General features: G+C 39.2%; 8 protein-coding genes across 9 annotated transcripts; 5 read left to right on the forward strand and 3 right to left on the reverse strand.

Annotated features, from left to right (window-relative positions):
• Window positions 1-128: 128 nt before the first annotated feature.
• Window positions 129-11,980, reverse strand: LOC6646496 (ATP-dependent helicase brm). The gene is made up of 7 exons (XM_023178074.2): window positions 11,899-11,980; window positions 11,341-11,681; window positions 11,187-11,269; window positions 3,860-5,242; window positions 2,089-3,787; window positions 1,223-2,014; window positions 129-1,138 (listed from the first exon to the last, which is right to left on the reverse strand). Exons 2-7 carry the CDS (start codon window positions 11,648-11,650, stop codon window positions 243-245), a joined length of 5,163 nt encoding a protein of 1,720 aa, XP_023033842.1. The 5' UTR covers window positions 11,651-11,681; window positions 11,899-11,980; the 3' UTR covers window positions 129-242.
• LOC6646497 (inositol monophosphatase 2) lies at window positions 5,745-6,842 on the forward strand. The gene is made up of 2 exons (XM_002069138.3): window positions 5,745-6,457; window positions 6,521-6,842. The coding sequence occupies exons 1-2, from the start codon at window positions 5,874-5,876 to the stop codon at window positions 6,789-6,791; spliced, it is 855 nt and encodes a 284-aa protein (XP_002069174.1). The 5' UTR covers window positions 5,745-5,873; the 3' UTR covers window positions 6,792-6,842.
• LOC6646498 (inositol monophosphatase 2) lies at window positions 7,262-8,431 on the forward strand. Its single transcript, XM_002069139.4, has 3 exons — window positions 7,262-7,800; window positions 7,875-7,978; window positions 8,052-8,431. Exons 1-3 carry the CDS (start codon window positions 7,330-7,332, stop codon window positions 8,320-8,322), a joined length of 846 nt encoding a protein of 281 aa, XP_002069175.1. The 5' UTR covers window positions 7,262-7,329; the 3' UTR covers window positions 8,323-8,431.
• LOC6646499 (inositol monophosphatase 2) lies at window positions 9,808-11,121 on the forward strand. 2 transcript variants are annotated; one of them, XR_002724245.2, is made up of 3 exons: window positions 9,808-10,537; window positions 10,597-10,974; window positions 11,050-11,121. XR_002724245.2 is itself a non-coding variant. In XM_002069140.4 (2 exons), exons 1-2 carry the CDS (start codon window positions 9,957-9,959, stop codon window positions 10,886-10,888), a joined length of 873 nt encoding a protein of 290 aa, XP_002069176.1. In that variant the 5' UTR covers window positions 9,808-9,956; the 3' UTR covers window positions 10,889-11,121. The 2 variants fall into 2 exon arrangements, 1 of the variants encoding a protein (XP_002069176.1); XM_002069140.4 differs by having other exon boundaries at window positions 10,597-11,121.
• A 450-nt stretch (window positions 11,981-12,430) lies between the features above and the next one.
• Window positions 12,431-13,450, forward strand: LOC6646500 (ADP-ribosylation factor-like protein 1). The gene is made up of 3 exons (XM_002069141.4): window positions 12,431-12,590; window positions 12,712-12,928; window positions 13,010-13,450. The coding sequence occupies exons 1-3, from the start codon at window positions 12,587-12,589 to the stop codon at window positions 13,329-13,331; spliced, it is 543 nt and encodes a 180-aa protein (XP_002069177.2). The 5' UTR covers window positions 12,431-12,586; the 3' UTR covers window positions 13,332-13,450.
• Window positions 13,399-16,928, reverse strand: LOC6646501 (DNA polymerase delta catalytic subunit). The gene is made up of 2 exons (XM_002069142.4): window positions 16,768-16,928; window positions 13,399-16,695 (listed from the first exon to the last, which is right to left on the reverse strand). The coding sequence occupies exons 1-2, from the start codon at window positions 16,821-16,823 to the stop codon at window positions 13,470-13,472; spliced, it is 3,282 nt and encodes a 1,093-aa protein (XP_002069178.1). The 5' UTR covers window positions 16,824-16,928; the 3' UTR covers window positions 13,399-13,469.
• Window positions 16,929-17,665: 737 nt separating this feature from the next.
• LOC6646502 (multifunctional protein ADE2-like) lies at window positions 17,666-18,949 on the reverse strand. The gene is made up of 3 exons (XM_023178096.2): window positions 18,897-18,949; window positions 18,590-18,702; window positions 17,666-18,523 (listed from the first exon to the last, which is right to left on the reverse strand). The coding sequence occupies exon 3, from the start codon at window positions 18,426-18,428 to the stop codon at window positions 17,787-17,789; it is 642 nt and encodes a 213-aa protein (XP_023033864.1). The 5' UTR covers window positions 18,429-18,523; window positions 18,590-18,702; window positions 18,897-18,949; the 3' UTR covers window positions 17,666-17,786.
• A 38-nt stretch (window positions 18,950-18,987) lies between these two features.
• On the forward strand, window positions 18,988-21,940 carry LOC6646503 (palmitoyltransferase Hip14). The gene is made up of 4 exons (XM_002069144.4): window positions 18,988-19,843; window positions 19,917-20,591; window positions 20,659-20,938; window positions 21,000-21,940. Exons 1-4 carry the CDS (start codon window positions 19,289-19,291, stop codon window positions 21,392-21,394), a joined length of 1,905 nt encoding a protein of 634 aa, XP_002069180.3. The 5' UTR covers window positions 18,988-19,288; the 3' UTR covers window positions 21,395-21,940.
• Window positions 21,941-26,630: the final 4,690 nt, after the last annotated feature.

Below are 26,630 nucleotides of genomic sequence, written 5' to 3' on the forward strand. Positions count from 1 at the left end.
AATCGCCCAATCGTCTAGAATGTGTCTTGTCTTACCTAAAAGAAATATTAATTTAAAATTAAGAGTGTCTACACTAGGAGAAAATGTATTTGTGAACAATTAAAAAAAAAAAATTAATGTTTGACACGTTTGCTTGCCAGTGTAAACGTTTCTTCTTTAAATTAATAAATAGTATATGGTTACACTCCACATTTTCAAATTTCATCCATGGAGCCACGCTTAAAGATCACACCCAACGGTAGCTAGTCCATATCGTCATCGTCATCATCGGAAATGGTGTACTTCTTTTGGGATCGCTTTCGTCGTGTCTGCTTTTTGGATGTGGTTGCCGCGCCACCGCCAACACCGCTTGATACTGATTGCGTGGGTGTGGTTGGGGCACTGGCCAGTGATTTGTTAAGTTTAAGTTTCATTTTAACGGCAGCTGCCGAAGTAGTGGCAATCTCCTCATCATCGGAGCCATCATCATTGTTATTTCCGCCGCCTCCGCCACCGACATCGTCATCATCATTGTCTGAATTATCAGAAGCACCTCCACCACCGGCTCCGTGTGACGCCTCCGCTGTGTTTTCACCGGCTGCCACTGCAGCAGCATCTGCAGCAGCTGTGACCCTTTGCCTGGAGCTAACGAATATCTTTTGCAGCGCTATGGAATCCAGATAGATAAGCGAGGCTTCCTCATTATAAATCTGGGCATTTTGACACAATTGCATGAAGTCCTTTTCGAGCTCATTGAGATCCGCATACTTGCAATCGTCGATGCGTTGTAGGATTTTCTTAATGTCCACCGGTCGTTTAATGATCTCATAGTAATCCGGCAGACGCTGTCGCGAAGGTAACTTCATAAACGGTTCCGACAGTGTCCGTCCGTCCTGGGTATGCTTAATGACGGCACTCATAATTTTGTTCATTTGTTTCTTTGAACGTTTGTCTAGATTCTGGCGGCGACGACGTTTAAGTATCATCGAATCATCATCGGATTCGTCCTTACGATTCTTGCGTTTCCGCCTCTTACGCTTGGAGTCATCCTCTTCCTCCTCCTCATCAAATTCTGCGCCATCATCAATGGCCTTCAGCCATTCCTTTTCGGTAAGGCTGTCCGTGTAGTCAACCTCTTTGCGTTGGCGAGAGCCACGGCCTAAAATCAACAGCAAATACACAAACAATTTAAAATTTTGCAAAAAAAAAAAAAAAAAAGAAACCGATTGATTGATATTCTTACCTAAAATGGTATCCTCATCGTACTGATAGTGGAAACGCTCCACCTCGTCATCGTCCTTCGTCAACCAGTCGGGCAATTCAGATTCATCAATGAGACGCTCTCTACCAGGATGGATTTCTTCATCCTCTTTCTTTCTTTCGACATCCATGCGTTTGAAAATTTCTATTTCCTCCTCACTGCGGGCAATCATCATGTTGATCATCTCATCATCGGGCACCTCATTTTCTTCCTCCTCCTCATTGTCATCCTGATGCAGAATCGTTTGCAGGAACTGCTGTCGTTCACTACCCGTTGATTTCTGATCAAACATACCGGCCTGAATGACCTTCTCATCCATATTCAATTTGTATCTGGCTGCGGCCAAAATTCTCTCCTCCACTGAATTTACTGTCATCAGCCGGAGTACTCGCACCTCATTTCGCTGACCAATACGATGAGCACGATCCTGGGCCTGCAAATCCTGATGCGGATTCCAATCAGAATCGAATATGACCACAGTATCGGCCGTCTGCAAATTCAAACCCAAACCACCGGCACGTGTGGAGAGCAGAAATACAAAATAGTCTGAGCCCTTGGCATTGAACTTGCGCAAGAGTTCACCACGATCCTCAGCCTTAGTCGTTCCGTCGAGCCGAAGATATCCAAATTGACGCCATCCCAGATAATCCTCGATAATGGTCATGCACTGGGTCATTTGACAGAAGAGTAGTACACGATGATTGGTTGCTTTCAGCTTGGGCAGTATACGATCGAGAAGCTCAAATTTACCCGAAACACGATAGAGATCGGGACCTGTCAAACGAAAACAATTGAAAGTTAGCTACCCACATTCTCTAGATCACCTCTCTGCATTCTGTTCAACTCACCTGATACTACACCATGTCCACCAGTGTGATCGCAATACTTCTCTTCGATATGCTGGAACATAAATGGATGGTTGCACAACTTTCGTAGCTGGACAATGGTGTTCATTAGGGCCTTGGCTCCACCCTTTCCATGTTTGCCCTTCTCGGATCCATCGGTCAATAGGACACCCTTGCTCTGCATGTGCTTGTAGAGGACGCGCTGTAACGCGGACATGTCACACTTAATAATATATTCCACCTTGTCGGGCAATTGATGTTCGACCTCCTTTTTGAGTCGACGCAGAAGGAAGGGACGCAACACCTTGTGTAGACGACGAATAATCAGAATGGTTTCCTCCTCATTCAATTCCACCTTCTCGCCGGTGGTGGCGAACGGGGCGTTGAACCATTGCTCAAAAGTGGAGCACGACTTGAAAATGGAGGGCAGCAAGAAATTGAGCAGTGCCCACAGTTCGGGCAATTTGTTTTGCAACGGAGTTCCCGTAAGGAGCAGACGATAGGGCGCTATATAATGGGTATTCAGGACCTGTGTGAGTTTGCAATGATGATTCTTCATTCGATGACCCTCATCAATAATCATGTATTTCCATTGGATTTTAGCTAGAACAGCCTTGTCCTTGATAACATACTCGTAAGTGGTCAGTAGAACATTAAATTTTGTAGCTCGCATTTGATTTTGAAGTAAACGTCGCCCTTGTGGGCTGCCCTTGTAGCTAACTACACCGACTGCCGGTGCCCATTTCTCGAATTCCAACACCCAATTGGGCAATGTGGATAAGGGTACAATGATTAGATAGGGACCCATAACCTTTTTGCGATCCATTAGATAGGTCACCAGCGATATGGTTTGAATGGTCTTACCCAAACCCATCTCATCGGCCAGGATGCCATTCAAGTTGTTGTTGTATAAGGACACGAGCCACTCAAGACCCTTCAGCTGATACTCCTTCAACTGACCATTGACCATAATGCTGGCCTGTTCGAAGACTTTTTCATGTATGGTATGGGCTATACTGTAGTAAGTCTGCTCCTCTGTGCGATATTCATCGTCTTCGACCTTGGCTGTTGTAATCAAGGACTTTGCTTCCTCGTCGCCGATGGGCTTCTTTTCGGCACCCTCCGGATCGACCTTATCCGGTACATCCTCTTCGAGTTCGGGCTGTTCCTCTTTCGCATTGGCTTTGCTCTCATTTTGGCTAACGCCTCCAAGTCCTCCGCTATTGTCATCCTCGTCATCAATCCAATCCCAGCCTGGATGCATATTTAGCCAACGATGTAAATGCTTTAGCATGGGGGCATCATCTCCGGTAAGCTTCTTGCCACTGCATTGCTCGACCACATGAACACGCATATCGGCAACAATGCTGCCCTCATCAATTCCAATATATTCGCCACTCATTAGCAGCTCTTTCTTGTATAACTGCAATCGTTTGCCTTCCTCCTCCTTCTTTTTCATTTGATCATCCTTATGCTGTTTAACCATCTGGGTTAGGTTGCTGATATACTCATCTGTCTGCGACAAAAGGAAAGCCAGACGTTTATCCTTTTTCTGATCGATAAGTTTGCGATATCCCTCCTCATCCTCAGCCATAAGGCGACGCATACGCTCTTTTTCAATGCGCTCCTGTTCCTTCTTCTGCTCTCGTTCGGCATTAGCATGATAGTTCATCACTGCTTTGTTCATTCTAGCCAGTTGGGCCTGTTAAATGGAAAGAGATTGATGTGGTGAGCATAAATGTATAAGGTCGGTTTAATAACCGATGGATTTTACCTTATTATTTCTATGATACTCGCGCAAGTCCTTGCCATGCTGCAACACTGCCGCTAGGAACTCCAAATGTTTTTGCCTGCGCTTACGCTCTGCCTCTAGTTTCTGTTGCTTCTCCAGTTTCTCGGTGGCTCGGGCCTCACGTAATCCCTGTCGCTTGGTACGCTTATAGAACTTCATATTAAGAGCCGTCTCCAAAGTGGTGTCCCTCCTGGTGCACTGAACAAACTCCATGCGCAATTGACGCTGGAAATTCAGAACCCGTAATGCCCGCAGCTCAATGGTCGCCTGCAGACGCAAATCTTCAGACATGGTTGCTGGCAATCGTTGAAGTTCTTGCATCCGCAACGAGATGCGGGCCGCAATTCGATTTTCGCGTTCCTGGAGCAACGTGATGGGATCCAGGCCCACGGGCTTGGCAACAGTAGTCACCCGATTGGGCTTGGGCATAGGTTGATGTTGTCCTTGCAGACCACCAGGTCGCGGTGGGCCTGGTTGGGCGACTTGATTTATTCCTGGTGGTGCTGTCCTCATGCCTGGCTGCTGTTGCTGTTGTTGTTGCTGCTGTTGTTGTTGCTGCTGCTGTTGCTGCTGCTGCAGCGGAATGCCTGATGATGGTATCAGGGCTTGTCCTCCCGCTGCACCCATGGCCAAAGGTTTGCCACCATTCGGCATAGGATGATGTTGATGCAGTTGCTCGGGCAACGATGACTGTTGTCCCACCACCGAAGGTGGCGGTTGTGGCGTCAAAGGTTGTCCTTGAGCCAGCTGTTGCTGCTGCAAATGAGGCGGTAACTGCCCTGGCACTGGTCCAGTTGGTGGCTGCTGCAGTTTCTGGCCCGGCAGGGGCTGGCCATAAGGACTAGCTGGTGGTGTCGAGCACTGTGGCGGTGTACCAGTTGATGGCGGCTGTTGCTGCTGTTGTTGCTGTTGTTGCTGCTGCTGTTGCTGCTGCTGTTGCTGCTGCTGTTGTTGCTGCTGCTGTTGCTGCTGCTGTTGTTGTTGCTGCTGCTGCTGCGTTGGTGGTGGTACTCCTTGCATTCCCGGTGGACCACCCATGGGCGGTGGTGGCTGCTGTTGTTGCTGCTGCGCCGCCTGTGCTTGCAGGGTCTGTTGCATCTGAATGGAGATGGGTTTGTTTCTGGCCAGCAAGCGGTAGGCAGTAATTTGAGTTCGCAACAGATTAACCTGATTCACATTCAGATGCTGATGCTTGGAAGTGGCTCGCATGGCCAACAATTGTGAGTAGCGCGGATCCTCCTGCATTCCCTTCTCCTCCATGGAATCGATGGCTCGCTGCAATGCATGCAAATTCTCTTGGCCGGAGCGTTCAGGTGGCGGCGGTCCCGGTGGACCAGCTCCCGACGGTCCTCCTTGTGTGGGTGCCTAAAAACATTACAAGTCAGATACAATTCTAATTAAGAATTCTCAAATTATGTATGTATGTTATATGTGTTGCTGTATGTTATATGTGTTATCTACTATACTAAATAAAATTAAAAGGTTTCTGTTTAGCATCAAGCAGCATATTTTTTGATAATATTTTTAATGTGTTTAATCGCTTAACTCTAAAACCTTTTATTTTATTTATTTAAGACAGGCAAATTGAATTGATCTATGTACCCAATAATTAATGTACACAAGTATATTCAGTTTGATACCTCAAATAATTGTAATTAGAATAACAGAGGGGGACACAAGGAGCAGCATCTCCCTTATACTATTCTATTGACGCCTCCCCTTGCAGAATGTATGTATATAAAAAGCTCTTTTCCATTATTGTTAAAATCTCAGTTAAATACTTTGACATCTATCTAAACAGACCTGTTCTGACTGCATCATTCGAAAATTTAAACTCAGTGGAAGTTTCACTCTCGGCGAAGTCAGAACATATTATTTCACATCGTTGTTGTTGCAGCAATCTATCTTCTCAGTGCTCTTTGTTCTCATAGCCAATTATATAGTCTTTTCACTCGTTCTCACATTCTATATATGTGTGTATCTCTTATCTTATAAAATGACAACTACTGAGAAAATTAACGAATATTTCGATTTCATTTATCCTCTGGCTGTGCGAGCAGGAGAGATCCTAATCGAAGGATACGAAAATCCTAAAAAACCCATCGATCTAAAGGATGGAGAATTCTATAATGTCGTCACCGATTATGACAATCAAATTGAACAGTTTCTGATGAAGCAAATTTTATTGAAATATCCAGAACATAAATTCATTTGTGAAGAAGATACTCATATAAATCATAATAATATCACTAAAGAGCTAACAAATGCTCCAACTTGGATCATTGATCCAATAGATGGCACCTCGAATTTTATTAAGCAAATACCACACGTTTGTGTGTCTATTGGTCTGGCCATCAATAAGAAAATTGTTGTCGGCATAGTTAACAATCCCGCACAGAAAAAGCTCTACACGGCCAAATTGAATCAAGGAGCCTTTTGCAATGGCGAGGCCATTCACGTGAGCAATTGCCAAACTCTCAATGAGGCCAATGTTGCCTATGAGGTGTGTCTACTGCATGCTCCGAAAATCAGGAACAAGCACATTAAGCGAATCTATCATGTGGGCTCGCATGCCAGACGGTAGTTATTCAAAAAATTAAAGCAAAGTGACAAATAATTCTCAATATTTTATCCTATTTATAGTCTCCTGGCTTATAGCTGTGTTGTGGATTCACTTTGTATGGTGGCCGCTGGCAATTTGGATGCCTTTCATATTGAGGATATGTTCCCATGGGATTGTGCTGCCGGTTATTTATTAATTTGTGAAGCTGGTGGTATTGTCACTCATCCCTATGGTGGTTTATTTGATATAATGAAACCAGATTTAATTTGTGCTGGCACTGAATCATTGAGAATGGAAATCGAGCAACTTATACGTAAAGCGGATCAAGCTGATAATGTTGGTGGGGATTGAATTGTAATGGTAGTTCGATTTCTAATTGTTTACGAATGTGAATTTGTAATAAAATAAAATTTAGAAATTAAAAAAATATTAAACTAATTTAATTTAATCTAAGCAAGTTTATGATTGGAAATTAAATTGAATTAAAGCTTCTTAGCCAAGACAGCCAAAATTTGAATATGAATATAGTATGACATTATGAAAGACGCCGAGACAATGGGAATTGGGATTAGGGATCAGTAGATTGAATGGCATTCCCATTCAGTGTTTATCTCCGATTTCGACTCGATTTCGGTTATTAAAATACACCGAATATATCTTTCCTCTCTGCCTCGCTCTTTCTCTCTCTCTATCTCTCAGAAATTTTTACAGTGTGTATAAGTGTGAAAAGCTTTTAAATAAAAGCTTGTTTACTTTGTTTATATTGGAGCTGTTTGTCTATCACATATCCAGCCAAAGGTTGGTTCATTCAGTTGGCATTTGAATGCCCTAACAGCAAGAGGAGCAGCAAAAATAAAGAAATTTCAAAATAAGCATCCATCTATCCATCATGGCTAGCGAAGCTAAACTCAAGGAATATTACGATGTGGCCCTGGATCTGGTGAAAAAATGTGGCCCACTTATGCAGGAGGGTTATGAAAAGAAAAAAACCGATTACAAAGTCAAAGCCGACTTTTACGATTTGGTCACTGTTTATGACAAACAAATCGAGGATTTGCTAACTGAGGGCCTTTTGAAAGCCTTTCCTGAATCCCTAATCATTGGCGAAGAGGAGTCGGCAGAATCACATCGTGAAGCGGTACTAACAGATGCTCCCACCTGGATAATCGACCCAATTGATGGCACAACAAATTTTATACATCGCATCCCGCATTGTTGTATTTCGGTGGGTTTGGCCATTAATAAAGAGCTGGTGGCTGGAATTATCTACAATCCCCCCCTAAACGAACTATTCTCAGCATGGAAAGGTAATGGGGCCTTTTTGAATGGCCAGCGGATTGAGACCTCAAAAGTAACTACGGTATGCAAGCAAAATGCTAATGAAACAGTCTATCTTTATTCTTATCTTGTCATTTTTGTCTTTGTTTTCAACAGATTAGTCAAGCTGTTGTGGCCTATGAGATCTCACTCATCCATGCTGCGCGTGTGAGGGATAAAAATATTAAAAGACTATATAAATTGGGCTCCAATGCCACTGGGTTAGTTGTTATCTTTGTCCATGGCTCCTTTCAAATTGTTGACTATTTTTATGTTTCTAATTACTCTAATTAGTACCCGTTGCTTTGGTAGTGCCGCTTTAACTCTTTGCTATGTGGCCACCGGCCAATGTGATGCCTATCATGTGGAAGATCTAAAGCCATGGGATCTAGCTGCCGGAGCTATTATATTAACCGAAGCTGGCGGTACTATTTGCCATACAAAGGGTGGTAAATTCGATGTGATGAAACCGGATTGTGTTTGTTCAGCAACGCCCGAATTGGCCAAAAATGTCATTGCTCTTATCGAGGAGGCTAATCAGATAACTGAATATACCTTCAAGTAGATGAGATCTGAACAAAGTTTGTTAAAAAAAAACAAAACAAATACATGCAGCTCAACCATTTTGTATAAAGATAAAATTTATAAAAATACATTTGAAACTTTTTCCCGTTTTTGCTCTCTTTCTTCTTTTCACGGCTTTACCATACGGTATTCTAATAATAATGTAAAAAGCTTCATTGAAAGCTTTGCCAAACAGCTGATATTAAATTTACCAATCATCCTTACTTCAATTATTTCTTATCAGAGCACAATACTACAAAGATTTAGGAATCAGGGCGGGCGATAACTACAAATTCAAACTATAGCGATTATAAAGCAGGATATCAGGAAGGGCGAAAACCTCATATAACTGATTATAAAATTAACTGTTTACCACAAGTTTGGTCTAGTATCTGTGTACAAAATGAGCTATTTTCTCCCATGCATACAGTGTACATACTCCTCCTCCTCCTACCCCCTACAAATTGTCACAATTAAAAGCAAAAAGCTCTTTTCCAGCAATTGTCAATGTACATATGTACATTAGTTAACAGTAGAGTAATTGTACTGCACGAAACGTGTTCCACTTCATCGAACTGTATACAGACTGGAATTCATACTACATACTACTCTCAGTAAATTCTCTCAATGTTCAATTTACACACCGATCATATCATTTCGGTACTCTTCCAAATGCAAGTCTCTCTCTTTTGTCAACCATTCGTTCTTTTGACTCTATCTTTCGAAATCTTTCCCGAAAGATGTCTGTTAAATTAGCAATAGATTAAAAAAAGTTTTATTCTTACGACTCAGAAGATTTAAAGATTCTCCTTTCTGTAATAATTTTTACTAAATGATATAAAGCTATTAAGTGTATTACCAAAAAAAAAAAAAAAACCAAAATGGCTAAAAACGAATTTATAAACTGTTTATCAATGTCAGTTAAATATCGGAAAACAAATTGGCAACTGAAACCAACAAGGTACAAAATCTCAGCTAGATACTTAGTTCAAGATTTCTAGACACATGATAACGATTTAAAAACAACAAATTGAAATGACTTTGGTAGATTTCATAATTATTGCTGCTGCAATATCTCAACAATGTTGTATGTATTATTATACCTAAAGCCTTAAGTTTGCAACAATTTTTAGGACTGAGAATCAGAGATGATATATGATGATCATTTCAATTAATGCATACAAGGCGGCTATGTCTATAGAAATCATTATATCAAAATATAATGCACCCCTCGAAAAAGTTTTCTCACATACTTTACTTTAGTGACTTGAAAGAAAAACAGGTATTTTATGCCTGTTTGACTAGCGTGGTTAGAGAACAAAAAACGCGAGTCACATAGGTATATCATGCATACAAAGATAAAAGACAAACCACATAAAAATTGTCTACTCAAACAAAATTGAGATAAAGCAGAGATGGGGCCAGAGCAATTAAAGCTCACATCATCACAGTATCGTCGAGAGTGGAAACGACAACCTTTGCTCCTCTCCTCTCTGATTAGTTAGCATTCCACGTTGAATGAGGGAAGAACAGGCAGGCAATTAGAGAAAGAAATACACAAAGTCCCCTCCATTTCAATCCAATTTCTAATTAAAAATAAACGTACACAAATAAAAGAAAAAAAACGTACAAAATATGACTGCATCAACGCTTGAGATTGACGAATTGTATAACTTTATTTATCCACTGGCTGTGGAGGCTGGCCAAATACTGCTCGAGGGATACGAAAAAGCTGGCAAAAATGTTTCTATAAAAGGTGCTTTCTACGATGTAGTCACCGATTATGATAATAAGATTGAGGACTTTCTTATGGCTAAGATATTAGAGAAATATCCCCAGCACAAGTTTATTGGCGAAGAGGAGACGGCTAAGAATAATAATATTTCAAAGGAGCTAACAGATGCTCCAACTTGGATCATTGATCCAATAGATGGCACATCGAATTTCATTAAGCAAATACCACACGTTTGTGTGTCCATTGGTCTGGCCATTAATAAGGAAATTGTTGTGGGCATAGTTAACAATCCCGTACAGAAGAAGCTCTATACGGCCAAATTAAATCAAGGAGCCTTTTGCAATGGCGAAGCCATTCATGTCAGCAATTGCGAGCGGATCGGTGATGCAAATGTGGCCTACGAAGTTTCACTGCTCCATGTTCATGCACAGGCGAATAAACATATCAAAAGAATTTATCATGTGGGTTTAAGAGCCAGACGGTAAGTTTTCTACGACTTGGAACCTTTGAGAAGTAGTTATCTATCTATATATTTTATAGTCTACTAGCCTACTCTTGTGTGGTGGATGAACTTTGCCTAGTGGCCGCTGGTAATTTAGATGCATTTTATATCGAGGACATGTATCCTTGGGATTGCGCTGCTGGCTCTTTGCTTGTCAAAGAGGCTGGCGGTGTTGTTACCAATCCTTTGGGTAAACCTTTTGATGTCATGAAACCGGATCTGATTTGTGCTGGCACCGAAAAATTGCGACTGGAGATTGAAAATCTACTTCGACGTGGTGACCAGGAGCAGTCGGTGGGGGGCGAGGATGTTCAAAGTAAATTAATATAAGCTTGACCGCCAAACTGCATCCAAGTCAAATCGGCAATAGAAAAAATTTTAGAAACCCAACGGTTTTGCAATCGCTTATCTACTAGGTAAATTTCAGCAATATATATAGTTGCTTTTTTTGTTTATTTATACAAGCCTCAAATTAATTAATTAGTCTTTAGATTATGGCAGATCGAGACAGGGATAGAGAGAGAGAGGGATTGGAATAATAAACAAATTTAGCTACATGGACATTTTTTGAGATTCCTATTTTTGACTTCACTGAGGGACAACAATATATATTTTTATTTTAACTTACATTTGGCGGCATTCCATGTGTCTGATAGCCAAGTGGTGACATATTTGGTCCAGCCGGAGGCATTTGCATTCCCATGTGTGGAGCTAAAGGAACAAAAGAGCAGGATTTTAATAAAAGCAAGGGTTTAAGGTTGTTAGAAAACAAAAAACCATACTCATTCCCTGATGATGCGGTGGCATGTGGTGACCCGGTGGCGGGCCTTGAACTCCACCTGGTCCTGGCGGTCCATGCTGCATGGGGTGACCGTAGGCTCCGGGATGTCCTGGGGGTGGTGGTCCTTGCATATGTGGAGGCGGTGGTGGACCACCCGGTGGTGGTCCTTGGGGCGGTGGCGGTCCGGGTTGTTGCTGCTGATGGGGATACGGACTATGCGGCGAAGGGGCTGGGCTTTGAGATGGCGGTGCCATTGGGCTGGGTGCTTGTGGAGGAGGCATTGGACTATTCGCCGGCGAGGGCGAGGCCATTTGAATTATGTTTTTTTGATGAGCCGTAAACCTGCAAATAGAATTTGCGTATTAAAACGGTGGCAATATGTAGATGTTTTTTTTTATTTTTTTTGTTGTGCCCCTCGTTTTTTTTTTTTGTTGTTCACACACTCAGATTACGATTGGAAGTAAAGTATAAATAGCATTGCAAACTTGCATTTATTTTGTTACACTAATGGGACATTGGATAACTGAAGCCTGTGCATTAATTTGCATTGGTCATATACCTATTATCTATGTTTAATAGGATTTTTTCCACACACTTTTCTCGAACGACGCGACTTTTTCACACTACCACGAAAAAACTCCAATGGCGGATATCTGACAAGGTGGCAACGCTGTCTGTATACTAGCCGGCTAGCAATTCAGGCTACGTTCAGCATGCAAAATATTTTTAGGGTTCAAATTATGTATGTAGCAATGTGCACAAAATATCGGAATATAATTTAATTCCACAAATGCCCTTTTAGAATTAATAATTTAAGAACTAAATCATTCAATTAATTCTGATTTAAATAACGTTCTGAGCTCAAAAGTTTTAAGACGGAAAGATTTTTAGAGAGTATACATATATAAAATATATATATAGTTTTAAATTTTTTATTTTTCAACCAAAACCTAAGTTGGATTTGAATTTTTTTTAAATTCTATCACGAAACGACAGATATTAATTTATTTGGAAACAATTTATATTTTGTTTATTTGCTTCTTAGATTACCTGCTGAATGTAGTTGCTGACACGTCATGTTTGCGTAAGCTGTGAATGGCAAATTCGAGGAAAGAAGAAGCAGCAGCAGCAACAAAATATTCGCTGTCAAAAAAAGAGTGAAAATAGGAATTTGGTTTAGTTAATAAAAAATACGACAATTTAGTTAGGCCAACAAACACAATTAAGCATTTAGAGGCAAGCCGACAATGGGTAGGTTAAAGAAATCAGCCGATTCCAATCGCTTTCTTTCTATGCTGCCCTCCTCCTATATGCCACTCCAGTGAATGATGATGACTCAAAATCTTGCTCTTGTTGTTTTTGTTATGATCAGGTGGAGTTCTAAGCTATTTCCGCGGCCTATTAGGCTCTAGGGAGATGCGTATATTGATCCTGGGCTTAGATGGTGCCGGAAAAACGACTATTCTATACAGATTGCAAGTGGGTGAGGTGGTCACCACTATTCCAACCATAGGTTTCAATGTGGAGCAAGTGACATATAAGAATTTGAAATTCCAAGTATGGGATCTGGGTGGACAAACGAGTATTAGGTGAGTCTTCCTGCATTAACAAAGAGCTGCTTCGTCTAAGTTATTATGTATATTTGTTTTTGTTTTTTTTACTTTTCTTAGACCCTATTGGCGTTGCTATTATAGCAACACAGATGCCATTATCTATGTGGTAGATTCGGCAGATCGGGATCGTATAGGCATTTCCAAAGACGAACTACTATATATGCTGCGCGAGGAGGAACTTGCCGGAGCAATTCTCGTTGTTTTAGCTAATAAGCAAGATATGGAGGGATGTATGACCGTGGCCGAGGTGCATCATGCCTTGGGACTGGAGAATCTTAAGAATCGTACATTTCAAATATTTAAAACGTCGGCCACCAAAGGCGAGGGCCTGGACCAAGCAATGGATTGGTTATCCAACACGCTTCAGAGCCGAAAATAGTCAACGCCCAAATCCTTAAAGTTTCCCCCGTAATTGCTTAGAAATACCCAAGAAAACGAAAACCAACAACTTTGTAATAATTTTTTAGTAATCTAATTATAGACATTCTAGGCTTAATATTCTCCAGTTTTGTGTGCCTCACCACTCGGCCAGGCCGAAGCGTTGCACTCGCTTTTCCTGTGTGCCCAGCTCCATGCGCACCTTTTGCCGCATATAGAAAATTGGGCAATCTCGATTCGAACAGATTACCTCCTCATGCAGTGATCCCTGACAGCGTTGGCATTCGGTCCATAGGCGGGAAAAGGAGTGTTCCAGCCCTCGCTTCGTCTCGACTTCACGTTGATATAATTCACTCATTTTGGGCTCACAATGTGGGCATAGCGAGGCCTGCTCATAGCCCTTGGGCAAAAGAGATTTGCAACCCAAACAAGACGCCTTGCGAGTCATGAAACCAGCTAAACCTCCTACCTTTGAGTGAACCACAGTACGAGTGCGTGTGTGTTCCCCTTTCAGGAGTACTGACTCGGCCTTCTCTCCCAAAATGGGCTCAAAAATCCTAAGCAATGGTTTAGATAGTTGCTGCTCTAGATAGTAGTTGGCATCAATAGGCACAGAGTTTTCCAAAACATACAATGGATCCTCGGCCTTTTGATAAGCCGGAGTGTTCTTGGCTGCCGCGCAAATGACATATGGAACTCGATCTCCTAGTTTTGGTGCTGTGCCCGGGTCACGTTTTTTCATTTTGGCCGCCAACTCCACGTGCGCCTGCTTTGCGGCATAATCGGTTTTGGCCAACTCTTTGGTTATGACCAATTGGGATATATCAATGCGGTTGCAAAGAAGATCTGCTATAACCTGCTTGGCATAATCCACTGCCCCCTCAGGATTGCGTTCAATGAGCAACTTCTGAAGGCAGGAATTCATTAAATTCGCCACCAGTGGGCTGTTATCCCGACGTACAGTCTCAATGCCCTTGCAGTCCATTTTATCGTATGCTTCCGGACGAGTGAAATACAATCCAGCGTAGCGTTTCTTATTAATCAGAAGATATGGATAGTAGACTTTTTCGAATTCCAATTTTATAGGTTTTACAAACTTGGAACTGACCAGTTCGGCAGCCTCGCGTCCCAGTTCCATGCTACGTTCCAAGGATTTCACACCGAAATTGACCATAACGGAATCAGTATCACCATATATAACAACAGCATCATTTTCATAGCCATTGGAACGGGTGTAATGTGTTTCCACCTCAGTCTTTGTCATTTCAATCATGGTGCGACCATAGGCAGTTACCGAACCAGAGATTTCAAGACACGGTAACTTGCCCACCTGAGCACCGGTAAAGCCATATACTGAATTGGCCGATATCTTTAGCGCCAATTGCCGACCATCTAGAACCTGACGTTTGAAGGGATCTTTTTCCACTTTTAAATCCGCCTTGGCTCGCTTGCGCGCGGCTAGCAGCGATTCTAGAATCTCTGGAAGCAAGCCGCGTCTTAGCTCTGCTTTCACAAAATAATTATTGGCCGGTGTACACTCTACCTGATCATCTTGGATCAGTCCCTTGTTCTTTAGTTTATCCTTAGATCCACCTAAAATGAGAGTGGTGTAGCACAGATTATGGGCCATCATTATGGACGGATATAGTGAGGCGAAATCCAAGGTGGATATGGGATCGGCATAGTAACCTCGTTTGGGTTCTATTACCGTAGCTCCTTCGTACTGCTCATCTGATCCTTGGGAGGTGTACGAGGGCATTATAAAACCCTTGGTCTTGGCTTTGCGCAGCAGTTGACTCAACACTTTAATCTGTTGGCCTCGCGTTAGCAGCGATTCCAAAGGTACCCCAGTTACTCTGGCCATTTCCATATAATTCACAATAGCCATGAGCTTTCCAAGCAACCTCAATGGCAAATAGGCATCCTTCAAACAATACATGGCCAGACGTCGACGCGTTTGCTCATCCCCGTTTTGCAGGTCTGTAATGATGCTGTGGTGCACATCCTCCTTTTGCTCTTGCAGAAAGTGATAACTCACCGCATTTAATGTATAGGATCGCAACTTGTAGTCGCGAAGCAACACAAACAGAAGGTCGAAAGGAACTCTTCCCTCGAAGTTGACATATTGATTCTCTCGACGACCCATTTGCTTGGACTGCAGCACCTGTTCTTTGATAACAGATCGTATGTTTTTAATTCGGCCTAGAAACTCAAAGTTTTTCACCTTCAAGTGACTGGCACGGTTGATCAGATAGGGTATATCAAAGTTGTTTATGTTGTAGCCTGTCAAAATATCTGGATCGACTTCACGCACAAAGGAGGACCATTTGTCCAACAGTTGGGTTTCCTGATCATGGCACAACACTTGGCTGCCTATGATAGGTGCACACTCTTTGAGTGTAAATATGTTGCGAATAAAGGGTTCGGATTCGCCCTGATTGATCACCATGTTAGCAATTTGAATTACTGGATCCATTTTGGCCTCGGGAAATATACCTTTACGGCCGGCGCACTCGATATCAAAGGAGAGAATACGAAACGGAGCTACTTTCGACCATTCGCCCTCAGGTTCATGTGAAATAAACTTGTCGTACGCTATGTCCACCTCTATTTGGCATCGGGATTCGGGTAGCGGCTTTGACGAAGCTGACCTTAGCCGCCATTCGCCCTTGGGTAACTCGATCCAATTACATCCAACTACACCAGTGTCCACCATAAAACGTATATCAAAGTCTATGTTGTTCTCAAAGGCACGGCAATCCTGAAAGTCAATCTCTGACATTATAATCTCCTTTTTCAGCAACCTTGAGGCGGCGGCGACAAATCGGGGCAACGTTACGGTGATCTTGATATAACGCTGCTTCTCATCACCTTGGTAGCCATGAATATTTAATCGTTCCACTAGTTCCACAAGGAGCACTGCTTCTTGAACATTATCCTTATTGCTGCGCATATCCGCTATAACTTTCTGATCCAGGGATTTTTGGAAACTCTCGCAATGCCGATCTTCAAATGATGATGGAGCTGCTATGTAGAAGTAGGGACAGAATCCATGAACGTGACAACAAACGGAATTTCCAGCCATTGTTACACCAAACATCCGCACCACGGGCACTGGGCCCAATTGGGCACCTGGCATTCCTGGCAAAGGTTGGCCCAAATAGTTCTCCACATCTAGCTGCTGAAATTCTATATTATCCCGGCTGGGGTCAAGCTTGGGTGGCGCAGGACGTGACCAGCGTTCGCTAGTCTGCTGATTTTCTGGGCCATCGCCCATCAACAGGGTCTGCTCAAGTGGTTCCTCTTGCGACTCCAAGGCTGCCAATGCAGCCTCGAAATCATTCTCTTCATCCTCTTCGTAGTTCCTGACGTTGCAAAATAAATTTAATTTTGTTAAAAATTAAGTCACAGCTAATGAGAATTGGTGGCGGTCTTACCTGGACTTTTTGGCCTGGCCATTGGCTGAGCCATTGAACTTGCGTTTACCGTCCATAAAAAAGTTGTGAAACTAGTTAACAAAAATAATAAAAGATAAATAAACGTCAGGCCATGCACAAATATATAAATTTGCCAAAAATAATGCTAGAAATGAGGCGGGAATAGTTAAGATTATCGACTTTATCGGAGAAAAGTTATCGTAATCGACATTATCGGATAAACGTTATCGTAATCGACATTATCGGAGAAGGGTATCGCAATCGACATTATCGGAGCAAACCTATCGTAATCGACATTTTCGGAGCAAAGTTATCGACGTATTTGTGATGTTTGCTGTGATGATTGTTTGTTGGGTTACTTGTTGAATTGGTGTACTTTTTTTAAATTTCATTTCAAATGCGTGACCTCTGATTGTTCTATTGTTGTTTTATCTCCAGTCGATGAAAGGTGTCTTTCTTCCGGAACCATGGTTGAGATGTCATATAAGGATATAGAAGGCAGTATCCTTTGTACGTTCTTCTCCATTCCAGTTTTATTGCATCGTTGATTGTCCAACTTATAAGCTCCAACGTATCTGCAAGATTATTATACCCTTGCAAAAAGAGTATATTAATTTTGGTCAGAAGTGTGCAACGCATAGAAGGAAGCATCACCGACCATATGAAGTGACGGTTCCATTGTATTCCTCGAATATCCGATGGATGGAGTTTTTTAATCTTCTTCTTGCTTTATCTTTGGCAGTTTTTTAGGGTGTTGTAGTAACTTCAATAATATGATTTTTGTTAGTAAATTCTTCTAGATCCCTATTTATATCCACAGCTAAAGGATAAATTAGCCTTGAACTTTATAAGTTTTAAATTTATATGAAATATAAGTTTCACTGTTAGGAAACAAAATTCGGTCTTTTTATTTTGTGTCACGCTTAAAGTAAAATGTTCTTGAAATAGAACAAAAATAAATAAAATAAATATGCGTATATATATTTAAAACGAACTTGAGACTATTGGTCCATAATCCTTTAGGCATTGCGCTCACCTCGCAGCTCCTTGTCGGCCTTCTTGAGAGTTACAAAGTTATTCAACTGCTTCGCACGCAATTTGGACCAAATCATAAAGTTGAACATGCCCAAAATTGCAGCGGCATGCAATGCAGCTTCCTCTGGATAAAGAACGGTGGCACATCCCAAGCCCGAGGGCAGATTCAAACTGGACCAAGCATCCACCTGCATGTTTTCCGACTTGACAGGCGGGTAATTAATAATCGGATAATTGGTGCTACCGGATACAACAGGACCCAAACCATTCGAACGTCCAGCTACGGCCACAAATATGATGCTATTCCGTAGCTCTACATTCAGTCCCAGAGAACGGCAACTGCTGGCAATTTTCTTACTATGCGATGTGTCCCAAGCACTGCCCATCAGTATGACCACCAGATAGTCCTTTTTTGGCACAATATCAACCAATTGTTCGGATACCCAAATGAAATTGCGCTTTACCGTATCCATATCGCTGCTGGTCACAGAGGTAAGATTGCGATAGAGCTGTTTGTCCACCATAAGACGTTTATCCCCAGGTGGCCACAGGCGCCACGAAACCGAGTCAATGATATCGGCCAGAACAATGTTACCATCAGTATCAATGCCGTTTTCCACCTTCATGTCGATAAGAGCACAGTTCTCGATCTGCCAGGCACGGTCCAGGACCTACAATACCAACAACGTGGTACGCCGCATAATATCCACTTCATTTTGACCTGATTGATTAACAAAGGACATTTGAGGTGGATTGTGCTTGAAAACTAGAAATTAAATTAACTTACCATATAGCAGGACATTTAGCTCAAATTTGGCTGATAAGCTTAGCTTATCGCTCCATTGTGTATCATGATTGATATCGTCCTTAAAGAAGCTCTCCTGCTCGGGTGGTGAAAATCTGTAAATTGTAAGATTTGATTTGACTTTTACAATGTCGCTCCATAAGCTGGCTGGCTGATTTGACTGGTTGGCTTATCAACAGATTTAATGATCACAGTTTTGGTTTGGTTTTGGCTTGGTTTTGCCCTCAATCAGAATTCTGCCCAGCTTATAGCCATAGACGGCAATTGAGTTTGAATAATAAATGCCTACCTAGTGGATGTGGGTATGTGGTGGTGCTAGTGGTGGAAACGGCAGTCGTATCGGTGTTGGTTAACTTAATAACTGTCATCTCTAAGGAATGTTATCGCTATCGATTCAAAGATATCGTTCTTTGCAAAAAAACGCATTAAAATTTGCTGCAAATTCGAGTGTTAACAACAAATCCTCCCAGCATTAGACAGTCGCCATAAAAATGTATCCACAGTGATCCAATTGCATTCCCATCGATTGCCTGCTCCTGCTCGCGGTCGCTGTCGTCTCCGGCCTGCTCCACTCCCCTTCCCACAAACTTCTATTTCCTTAATTTAAATGTTACGAAGCTAAGCAAATCAGGTTTAAAGTAAGCAATAGCCACCAAATCAAGTGCATTCACATTCACAGCCATGTACCAAAGCGCCTGCAATGCTGCCACCACGGGTTCGTGTGTTCCTGGAGGTGGCACTCAGCCACCACAATCCGCTCTGATAGCCCAACAACCACCCACCGCCCCCGTAGAGCCTGATTACAGTGGCTTCGATATTGTTAAGGCCACCCAGTATGGAGCTATTGCCAGGGTAAGAGAGCTGGTGGAATCCGGTTGGGATGTGAATCAACCGGACAGTGAAACGGTTACCCTGCTCCATTGGGCAGCCATTAACAATCGACGGGATATTATACGCTACTTCCTAGAGAAGGGTGCCACAGTCGATGCAGTCGGCGGGGAGTTAAATGCAACGCCCCTTCATTGGGCCACCAGGCAGGGTCATCTTGGTGCAGTGGTTCTACTAATTGCTGCAGGAGCAGATCCCAGGATCAGAGATGCAGAAGGCTGCTCCTGTATACACATAGCGGCACAGTTTGCCCACACGGCGCTGGTTGCATATTTTATAGCCAAGGGTGTAGATCCAGACTTGCAGGACCGAGGAGGAATGACAGCACTAATGTGGTCTGCTTGGAAGGTGGGTAAAATAATAGATTAATGCAATTGTATCCATAGCTCTCTGTATCTCTAATGTTTGATTTCTTACTTAGGTATGTGCCTTGGATCCGGTGCGCTTGCTACTCACTTTGGGCGCTAACCCCGCCATGGTGGACTACACACATGGCAATACTGCGTTACATTGGGCTATTTTGGCTCGGAATGCCACCGCCATATCTACTTTGGTTCTAAAATCTAAAGCCTCATTGGATGTGCCCAATTTGAGAGGCGAGACGCCATTATCTATGTTGGAATCGCAGACTGGAGCAATTTGGATTGGAGCAAAGGTAATGGAACGTGTTAAGGAGGCTGCACTGACCTCTCAACAGAGACGCTCACTCATATCTAAGCTGCGTCATGATAAACGTTTACGCTGGTGGTCCATGGTGGCCTGCCCCTTCACAGCCTTTTATCTGGCCGGAATTGTGTTTACACTGAACACATTGTATATCATAAAGTTTTTCCTGCTGGGTTGTCTATATGCCATATTTCATGCCATTGGAAAGACCTTGTTTGATGATCATCTAATGGCGTTGCTACCCTTAAGTGTATATTTGGCCACAAAAGCTTGGTTCTATGTCACCTGGCTAATGTATATTGATGATGCTGTTTCTCTAACGGCCACCATATGCTTCCTTGCGTGCTCGTTAGTGTTGTGGGTGTGTTTCCTCAAGTCGTGGAAAGGCGATCCAGGCATTATAAAGCCCACCCGAGAGCAGAGATTCAAGGTAAGCGACGTGATGGTTTGTTGTTTTTGATTTTTGCATAAAACCTTTAAATACTTTTCTCTGTCAGACCATCGTAGAGCTATCAGAGCGTGGTGGCATTGGTTTTGAGCCGGCTTCCTTTTGTTCTGGGTGTCTGGTAAGGCGACCTATACGCTCAAAGCACTGTTCGGTGTGCGATCGTTGTGTGGCCCGCTTTGATCATCATTGCCCTTGGGTAGGGAATTGTATTGGTCTTAAGAATCACAGCTATTTCATGGGTTTTCTCTGGATGTTGCTAATAATGTGCGCCTGGATGCTTTATGGTGGATCTAAGTATTATGTAAACCAATGCAATGTCCATTTTGATGGTAAGATCCGACACATTTTCTCATCATCAGAATACAAATGAGTAAAATATTCTTATTTTAGATTTTCTAACCGCCATGCGGGCTATTGGCAATTGTAATGCCTGGGTAGGCTGGGTAATGGGCAATGCCTTACTGCATATGTCTTGGGTCATTTTGCTGACCATTTGCCAGACCTACCAGGTCATATGCTTGGGCATGACCACCAATGAACGCATGAATCGTGGTCGTTATCGTCATTTCCAGGCTAAAGGTGGTCATTCACCCTTTACTCGTGGTCCATGGCAGAATCTAATTGATTTTCTTGAGTGCAATTGCTTTGGTCTAGTGCAACCCAAGCGTGTTGATTGGATGAACTACTATGAATATGATGAGCAAGTCCATCAAACCATTGAGAAAGAGCCATTGCTGCGTATTGATTCTGCTGCTGGTGCTGCTGATGATCATCAATATGTGTAGGACAAGACCCGTCGGGATGCAAAGACGCTTCAAATGCCCATAGCGCATGTGTAGAGTAAATACCGTAATCGCAACCCATAATTAAATTTCCCTGATTCCTATAAACCAAAATCCAATTTTCGCGAATACAACATAACGATTGATTCAAAAAATTTCAATGATTTCAGGACAAGAAGCGTCATTTGCTGACCGATATCGGATCAAGCATGCATATATATATATATATATTTGTATAAATATATATGTATGTACATATTCACGCATATATAAATATATATATATATATATATATATATATGTTATTATATATTATCTGTAATTTACTCTCTTTTTACTCCTCTCTCTATCTATATACCTTTCTCTGTACATTTCTGCAAATTTATCGTTCCATAAGTTGAAAGTGTAACACAGGATCTTAATGGAAAAAAGTATTTGTAATACCAAAAACAAAGCGAAAACTACAACAACAAGCAAAACACAAAAAACAAAAAAAAATACGAACAAACTTAATTAATGCAAACAAAAATAAATAATTATGTAACTATATTTCATGGCGATTCTTAATAAGACGTGCAATATAAACTGATTTAAACGAACAAAACAAAAAACAAAAACCACAAAAAAGACATACACATTTTGTGAAGAAGCAAAGCGCACACGGAAAAACTATAGAAAGTTGTTATTGAAGATTATTGACATTGGTTTGGTACAACATGCAACATAAAGCATAAATTTATTGAAATATTGCATTAATTGAAACATTCTGAGATCGAAAAAAATAACATAACGACCTAAGAACATCAATTTTGAAATCTTTTTATTTATAATCTCTTAAATTCCATAACGAAATTCCCTCTAAGCTAATTTTTGGTATTATTTGTTTACCTTAAACATCTAAAATCATTGATTTAGTTTGTTAGTTTGACAGCTGCAAATACAGAAATTTACAATTTCAAGAAACAAATTCATATTAATGATTTTTATTTTGGCCATCCAATTGTTAAATGATCTTTATTTTTCCATGCGTCACCACAACGATAGAACAAACACAGAGCAAACGCTACTTAAAATGCATATTCTCGAAGTACACCTATAGCAAATTATATTGAAAGAATCAAAGAAACCAAGAAAGAATTAAAAATAACCAATTTAAAACATATAATTCTAACAAGAAAAAGTCTACATACATAAATGCGAACCGATTGTAATTCTAAAATACGCACTAGTCTAGTCAGCAATGAATTCTTCATTTAAGTAAAATGTTATAAACAAATATTTGCATACATGTACTAGCTAAAAAAAAATAACAAAAACACAAAAACGATACAAAATAAAATATGCCTATATATTTACGTATATATGTATGTATGTATGTGTAATAAGATAACTAACCATGAAGGAATTTCCCTTAAAAACACCTGAGACACCTTTTTAGCTAATCGTTTTTTTACAATATTATGACACGTTACTTAAATGCATTTACAACAAATTTGAAACTAATCAAGAAAACAAAAATTAATTAAATAATTGATCAACTTAACAAAATACTTTTTCGATATCTATACCTATATATTTAGATATACACATATTGACTTTATATATACAGCTATTATAATTTTTTCCTTTTTTAGTTTTTGAGAGAATCTACAAAAAAAAAAACAACATTTTCTTTCATATCACAAATGTTTATAATTTTTGCATTGTTATTCACAAATCAAACAAAAAAAAAACAGCTTTTAAAAGACTATAAGATAAATTAATCAAGCAAAAACAATAACAAACAGTAGTAAAAACAGAGAAATAACTAGTGCAAGCTATTATAAGTGTTTTTCGGCATATTAACAAATTTCATATACCCATTTGCCTACAGTTTTATTTTAGTGGCTAAGTTCAAGATAATACAAAATAAAATAAAATGTAATACCTACCTATAATATGTGTATCTATAAATATGACAAATGTATTAAATAGTGTATAGAACGATGATGATGATAATGATGATGATGGTAATGATGATGATAATGAAATATTGTAATTGTGTGATCGAAAGGTCGATGCTTGATTATGTGTGTATTTATGTGTAACAATTGAAAATAATGTGTACGTTAAAATGACAAAACAACAAGAAAATGCAAACCAAAAAATGAAAAAAAACAAAACCATTTAAATTAATAAATATAATTTTATTCCGTATTCGAAAACAAAATAAAACAAAACAATAAAAAAAAAAAAATACCGGAGAACGTGAAGTAGATTATTCATTCAATAATAATAGAACAACTTTAATTATTAAAATTAAAAGCATATCTCACCATAAATATAGATTATGTTCGTATACATATACATCCATATCCAACGAACTGATTTCATTTTGAAATTGGTTTGACCTTTTTGATCTATTGACGGACTAACATACACATTTACCTACTAATTGAAATCTGATTTATAGTTACTATTCATATAAAATACAGGTTATTATATTTTATATTAGATAAAAATCACATTAGTTATAACATTCTGTTAATTTTTAGTTTCTGAAACCTGCAGGGATTTATGGTTTCTAAAAACCACGATGGAATGTCCTATGGTTTCCATTAAACAAAGGGTCCTTAAATTGTTCACCCATCGAGTACAGCTCGTTTCCTTAGTTCAATGTAAATAAAAGTTGTTTTTTTTTCATTTTATAGAAAAAATTGGGTTTTAATTCATTTTTTTTTTTATTGTTTTTGTTGTAATTTTTTTTTTTTTTTTTGATGATATAATATTAAATTGAAAATTTGTTTTTTTTATTTTATTTTTTTTTACGCATTACATGTTTGTTTTTATGTTTTTCATTTCTTTGCTTTAATAGTCTCGTATTTAAAAATATAAATTTTCTGATTTTGTTGAATGATAAATTAAGTGTGTGTGTGTCTGTGTTGTTGTTCTTTTTGATGTAATTCTTTAAAATAATAATAATAAAAAAGCCAGTTAAATGTATATATATATACATATATGCAATAGTTAAAAATACATTATCGTGTGTTTAGTTTTTACTTTTGGATAGTGAAACCAAAAAAGGAGAGTGAAAAACAACAAAGAAAGAAATCAATATTAACGCATAAATGTGAGAATAAACAAGAGCGCGCGCAGTTCCATTTTTTTTTTTTTTTCATAAAATAGTTTGAAATATGAGAAATAAGCAGTAATTGTATATAATTAATATAGAAATATATATATAGGTATATAGTTTCGCTTGGACTTGGTCTGTGTTTTTGTTTTAGCAGATAGCAATTGGCTTCTCCTCTATTTTTCTCTCTCTCTCTTTTTCTTCTATATATATATATACACATATATATATATATATAATATAGGTGGGATTTTGGCGTGGCCAGTTGGAGTTCTCAAAAATATGTATATATACATACATATATATATATATATATACATATATATATATATATATACATATATATATATATATATATATATATATAAATATTTATTTGTGTGTGTGTGTAATTATATATGCTTTTAATTTCCCGTGTATGTATATAGTAATTTGGTCGGAATAATATGAAGCTTTCAAGTCTTTGCTTCTTTTTATACCCTCTTCATTGCAATGAACAATCTTTTATTTTTTTTTTTTTTTGTTAATACGTATTTATATGTAAATATTCAATGACAAATATAAGATTTAAGGGTATAACAAAAATTTGACTTGCCACAGCTAGCTTCTGCCTTTTATTTATTTATTTTGTTTCTTTTGCTTTGTTTTCTTTTTTCGTCTTCTATAGTAAAAACTAAAAACAGAATTCATATTTTTTAAGGAAAGGAAAAACAAAATTGTGGAAAAGAAAAACGATTACAAAATGTACTGCAATGCGTTTTAAAAGCGCACTTAAGAGTTATGAATAAACAAAATAAATTTTAAAAACATTAATTGGTTAGAATAAAATTGTTTGCTAAGCCTAAAGTGTGTGTGTGTGTGTTGTGTTGAAGACGAAATTAACTTTATACGCGGCCGCCTTCTTATCGGTAAAAACTCAATAGTATAAATTATTTAAAATGTTGTAGTTTTGCATAATCCCCTTCTTTCTTTTTTTTATTCTTAGTTTTGTAAATGGAATTTTATAAGTTTTTCAACAGAAACTGGATTAGAGGCTGATTTTTGTGGTTTTATTTGGTCCATTATGGGTGAAGAAGAAACCCAATTTTAAGTATTCCGATTTCGTACCGATATTTCAAAATAAAATTAGTATCGAATGTATTTCGGGTCGGAGGCTGCTTTCAAATCAAAAGTTTGCTTGGTTATTTTTAAGAAAAATATTGTTGTTATTCAAAACCAAGTGAGTGAGTATTCCGAAATCGAAAAGATTAAGCTACTCATTTGACACGATTCGAATATGCGCTAATTTAAAGAAATTGAAATTTCCAGCCCCGAATTAAAAAAACAAAGTAAAACCGAACGTTAGATATTGTAAAAATAAAAACCCAATTTTTGTTTTACATGTTTTGTGTTGCCACAACGTTTCCTCTTGATATACATATACATATATATATATAGACATAAGCAGCATACAGGAATCGCGATTAACTTTTTGCTTTGCTGAAAATCTATAACAATTTGCCAGACTTTACAGTTTTAACCAACACGCATAGTACGCGCATATACAGAAGAAAAACAAAAAAAAAAAAAAAACAATAACGAAAATCGATCAATGAATCACGCATTAATATAAAATGATGATAAAAGAATTCTGATACAATTTTGGCTTGGTTTTTCTTTGCTTTTTTGTTTGTCGTTTTATAAATATATACCAAATGATTTTTTTTATGATTTATACAGCGACATGTGTAGACACATGTGGGTTATATGTATATATATATTATGCGTTGTATATATATATATATATATATATTTTGTTTTTTGTTTAGTACACATATTAGGGTTTTGCTTTTAATAAAAAAAAGAAATATATATATATATATATAAATATATGTTTTTTTTTTGTTTTTTCAATTTGATTTTATCTCTCTGCTCATATGTATAGTTCATAATTTTGTTTCTTTTTATATTTGCTTGCTCAGTTATTATTGATACAAAAATTTTTAATTATTTTTTAGTTTTAGCTTTTTCACTTTCTTTTTTTGCATTTTTTTTGTTTGTTTGTTTATTATTAGGAAGGCGGGTGCTAGAAACTTATTTCATAAAAAAGAGCCAAACAAAAATAAATAACAAATGTGCTTTTTGTTA

The sequence above is a fragment of the Drosophila willistoni genome (genome assembly GCF_018902025.1).
Source record: "Drosophila willistoni isolate 14030-0811.24 chromosome XR unlocalized genomic scaffold, UCI_dwil_1.1 Seg143, whole genome shotgun sequence".
Classification (NCBI taxonomy): Eukaryota; Metazoa; Arthropoda; class Insecta; order Diptera; family Drosophilidae; genus Drosophila; species Drosophila willistoni.

What these genes read in the sequence shown, in the direction of transcription:
- LOC6646497 (XM_002069138.3), top strand. Translation starts at nt 5,874, where the DNA reads ATGACAACTACTGAGAAAATTAACGAATATTTCGATTTCATTTATCCT. An exon ending in GTGGGCTCGCATGCCAGACG is followed by an intron (nt 6,458 to 6,520) that starts GTAGTTATTCAA and finishes TCCTATTTATAG; the next exon opens with TCTCCTGGCTTATAGCTGTG.
- LOC6646498 (XM_002069139.4), top strand. Translation starts at nt 7,330, where the DNA reads ATGGCTAGCGAAGCTAAACTCAAGGAATATTACGATGTGGCCCTGGAT. An exon ending in AGACCTCAAAAGTAACTACG is followed by an intron (nt 7,801 to 7,874) that starts GTATGCAAGCAA and finishes TGTTTTCAACAG; the next exon opens with ATTAGTCAAGCTGTTGTGGC. An exon ending in TTGGGCTCCAATGCCACTGG is followed by an intron (nt 7,979 to 8,051) that starts GTTAGTTGTTAT and finishes TACTCTAATTAG; the next exon opens with TACCCGTTGCTTTGGTAGTG.
- LOC6646499 (XM_002069140.4), top strand. Translation starts at nt 9,957, where the DNA reads ATGACTGCATCAACGCTTGAGATTGACGAATTGTATAACTTTATTTAT. An exon ending in GTGGGTTTAAGAGCCAGACG is followed by an intron (nt 10,538 to 10,596) that starts GTAAGTTTTCTA and finishes TATATTTTATAG; the next exon opens with TCTACTAGCCTACTCTTGTG.
- LOC6646496 (XM_023178074.2), bottom strand. Translation starts at nt 11,650, where the DNA reads ATGGCCTCGCCCTCGCCGGCGAATAGTCCAATGCCTCCTCCACAAGCA. An exon ending in CACATGGAATGCCGCCAAAT is followed by an intron (nt 5,243 to 11,186) that starts GTAAGTTAAAAT and finishes TAATGTTTTTAG; the next exon opens with GCACCCACACAAGGAGGACC. An exon ending in AGTATCATAGAAATAATAAG is followed by an intron (nt 3,788 to 3,859) that starts GTAAAATCCATC and finishes TCCATTTAACAG; the next exon opens with GCCCAACTGGCTAGAATGAA.
- LOC6646500 (XM_002069141.4), top strand. An exon ending in GGTGGACAAACGAGTATTAG is followed by an intron (nt 12,929 to 13,009) that starts GTGAGTCTTCCT and finishes TACTTTTCTTAG; the next exon opens with ACCCTATTGGCGTTGCTATT.
- LOC6646501 (XM_002069142.4), bottom strand. Translation starts at nt 16,823, where the DNA reads ATGGACGGTAAACGCAAGTTCAATGGCTCAGCCAATGGCCAGGCCAAA. An exon ending in GGCCAGGCCAAAAAGTCCAG is followed by an intron (nt 16,696 to 16,767) that starts GTAAGACCGCCA and finishes TTGCAACGTCAG; the next exon opens with GAACTACGAAGAGGATGAAG.
- LOC6646502 (XM_023178096.2), bottom strand. Translation starts at nt 18,428, where the DNA reads ATGAAGGTGGAAAACGGCATTGATACTGATGGTAACATTGTTCTGGCC.
- LOC6646503 (XM_002069144.4), top strand. Translation starts at nt 19,289, where the DNA reads ATGTACCAAAGCGCCTGCAATGCTGCCACCACGGGTTCGTGTGTTCCT. An exon ending in TAATGTGGTCTGCTTGGAAG is followed by an intron (nt 19,844 to 19,916) that starts GTGGGTAAAATA and finishes TTTCTTACTTAG; the next exon opens with GTATGTGCCTTGGATCCGGT. An exon ending in ATGCAATGTCCATTTTGATG is followed by an intron (nt 20,939 to 20,999) that starts GTAAGATCCGAC and finishes TTCTTATTTTAG; the next exon opens with ATTTTCTAACCGCCATGCGG.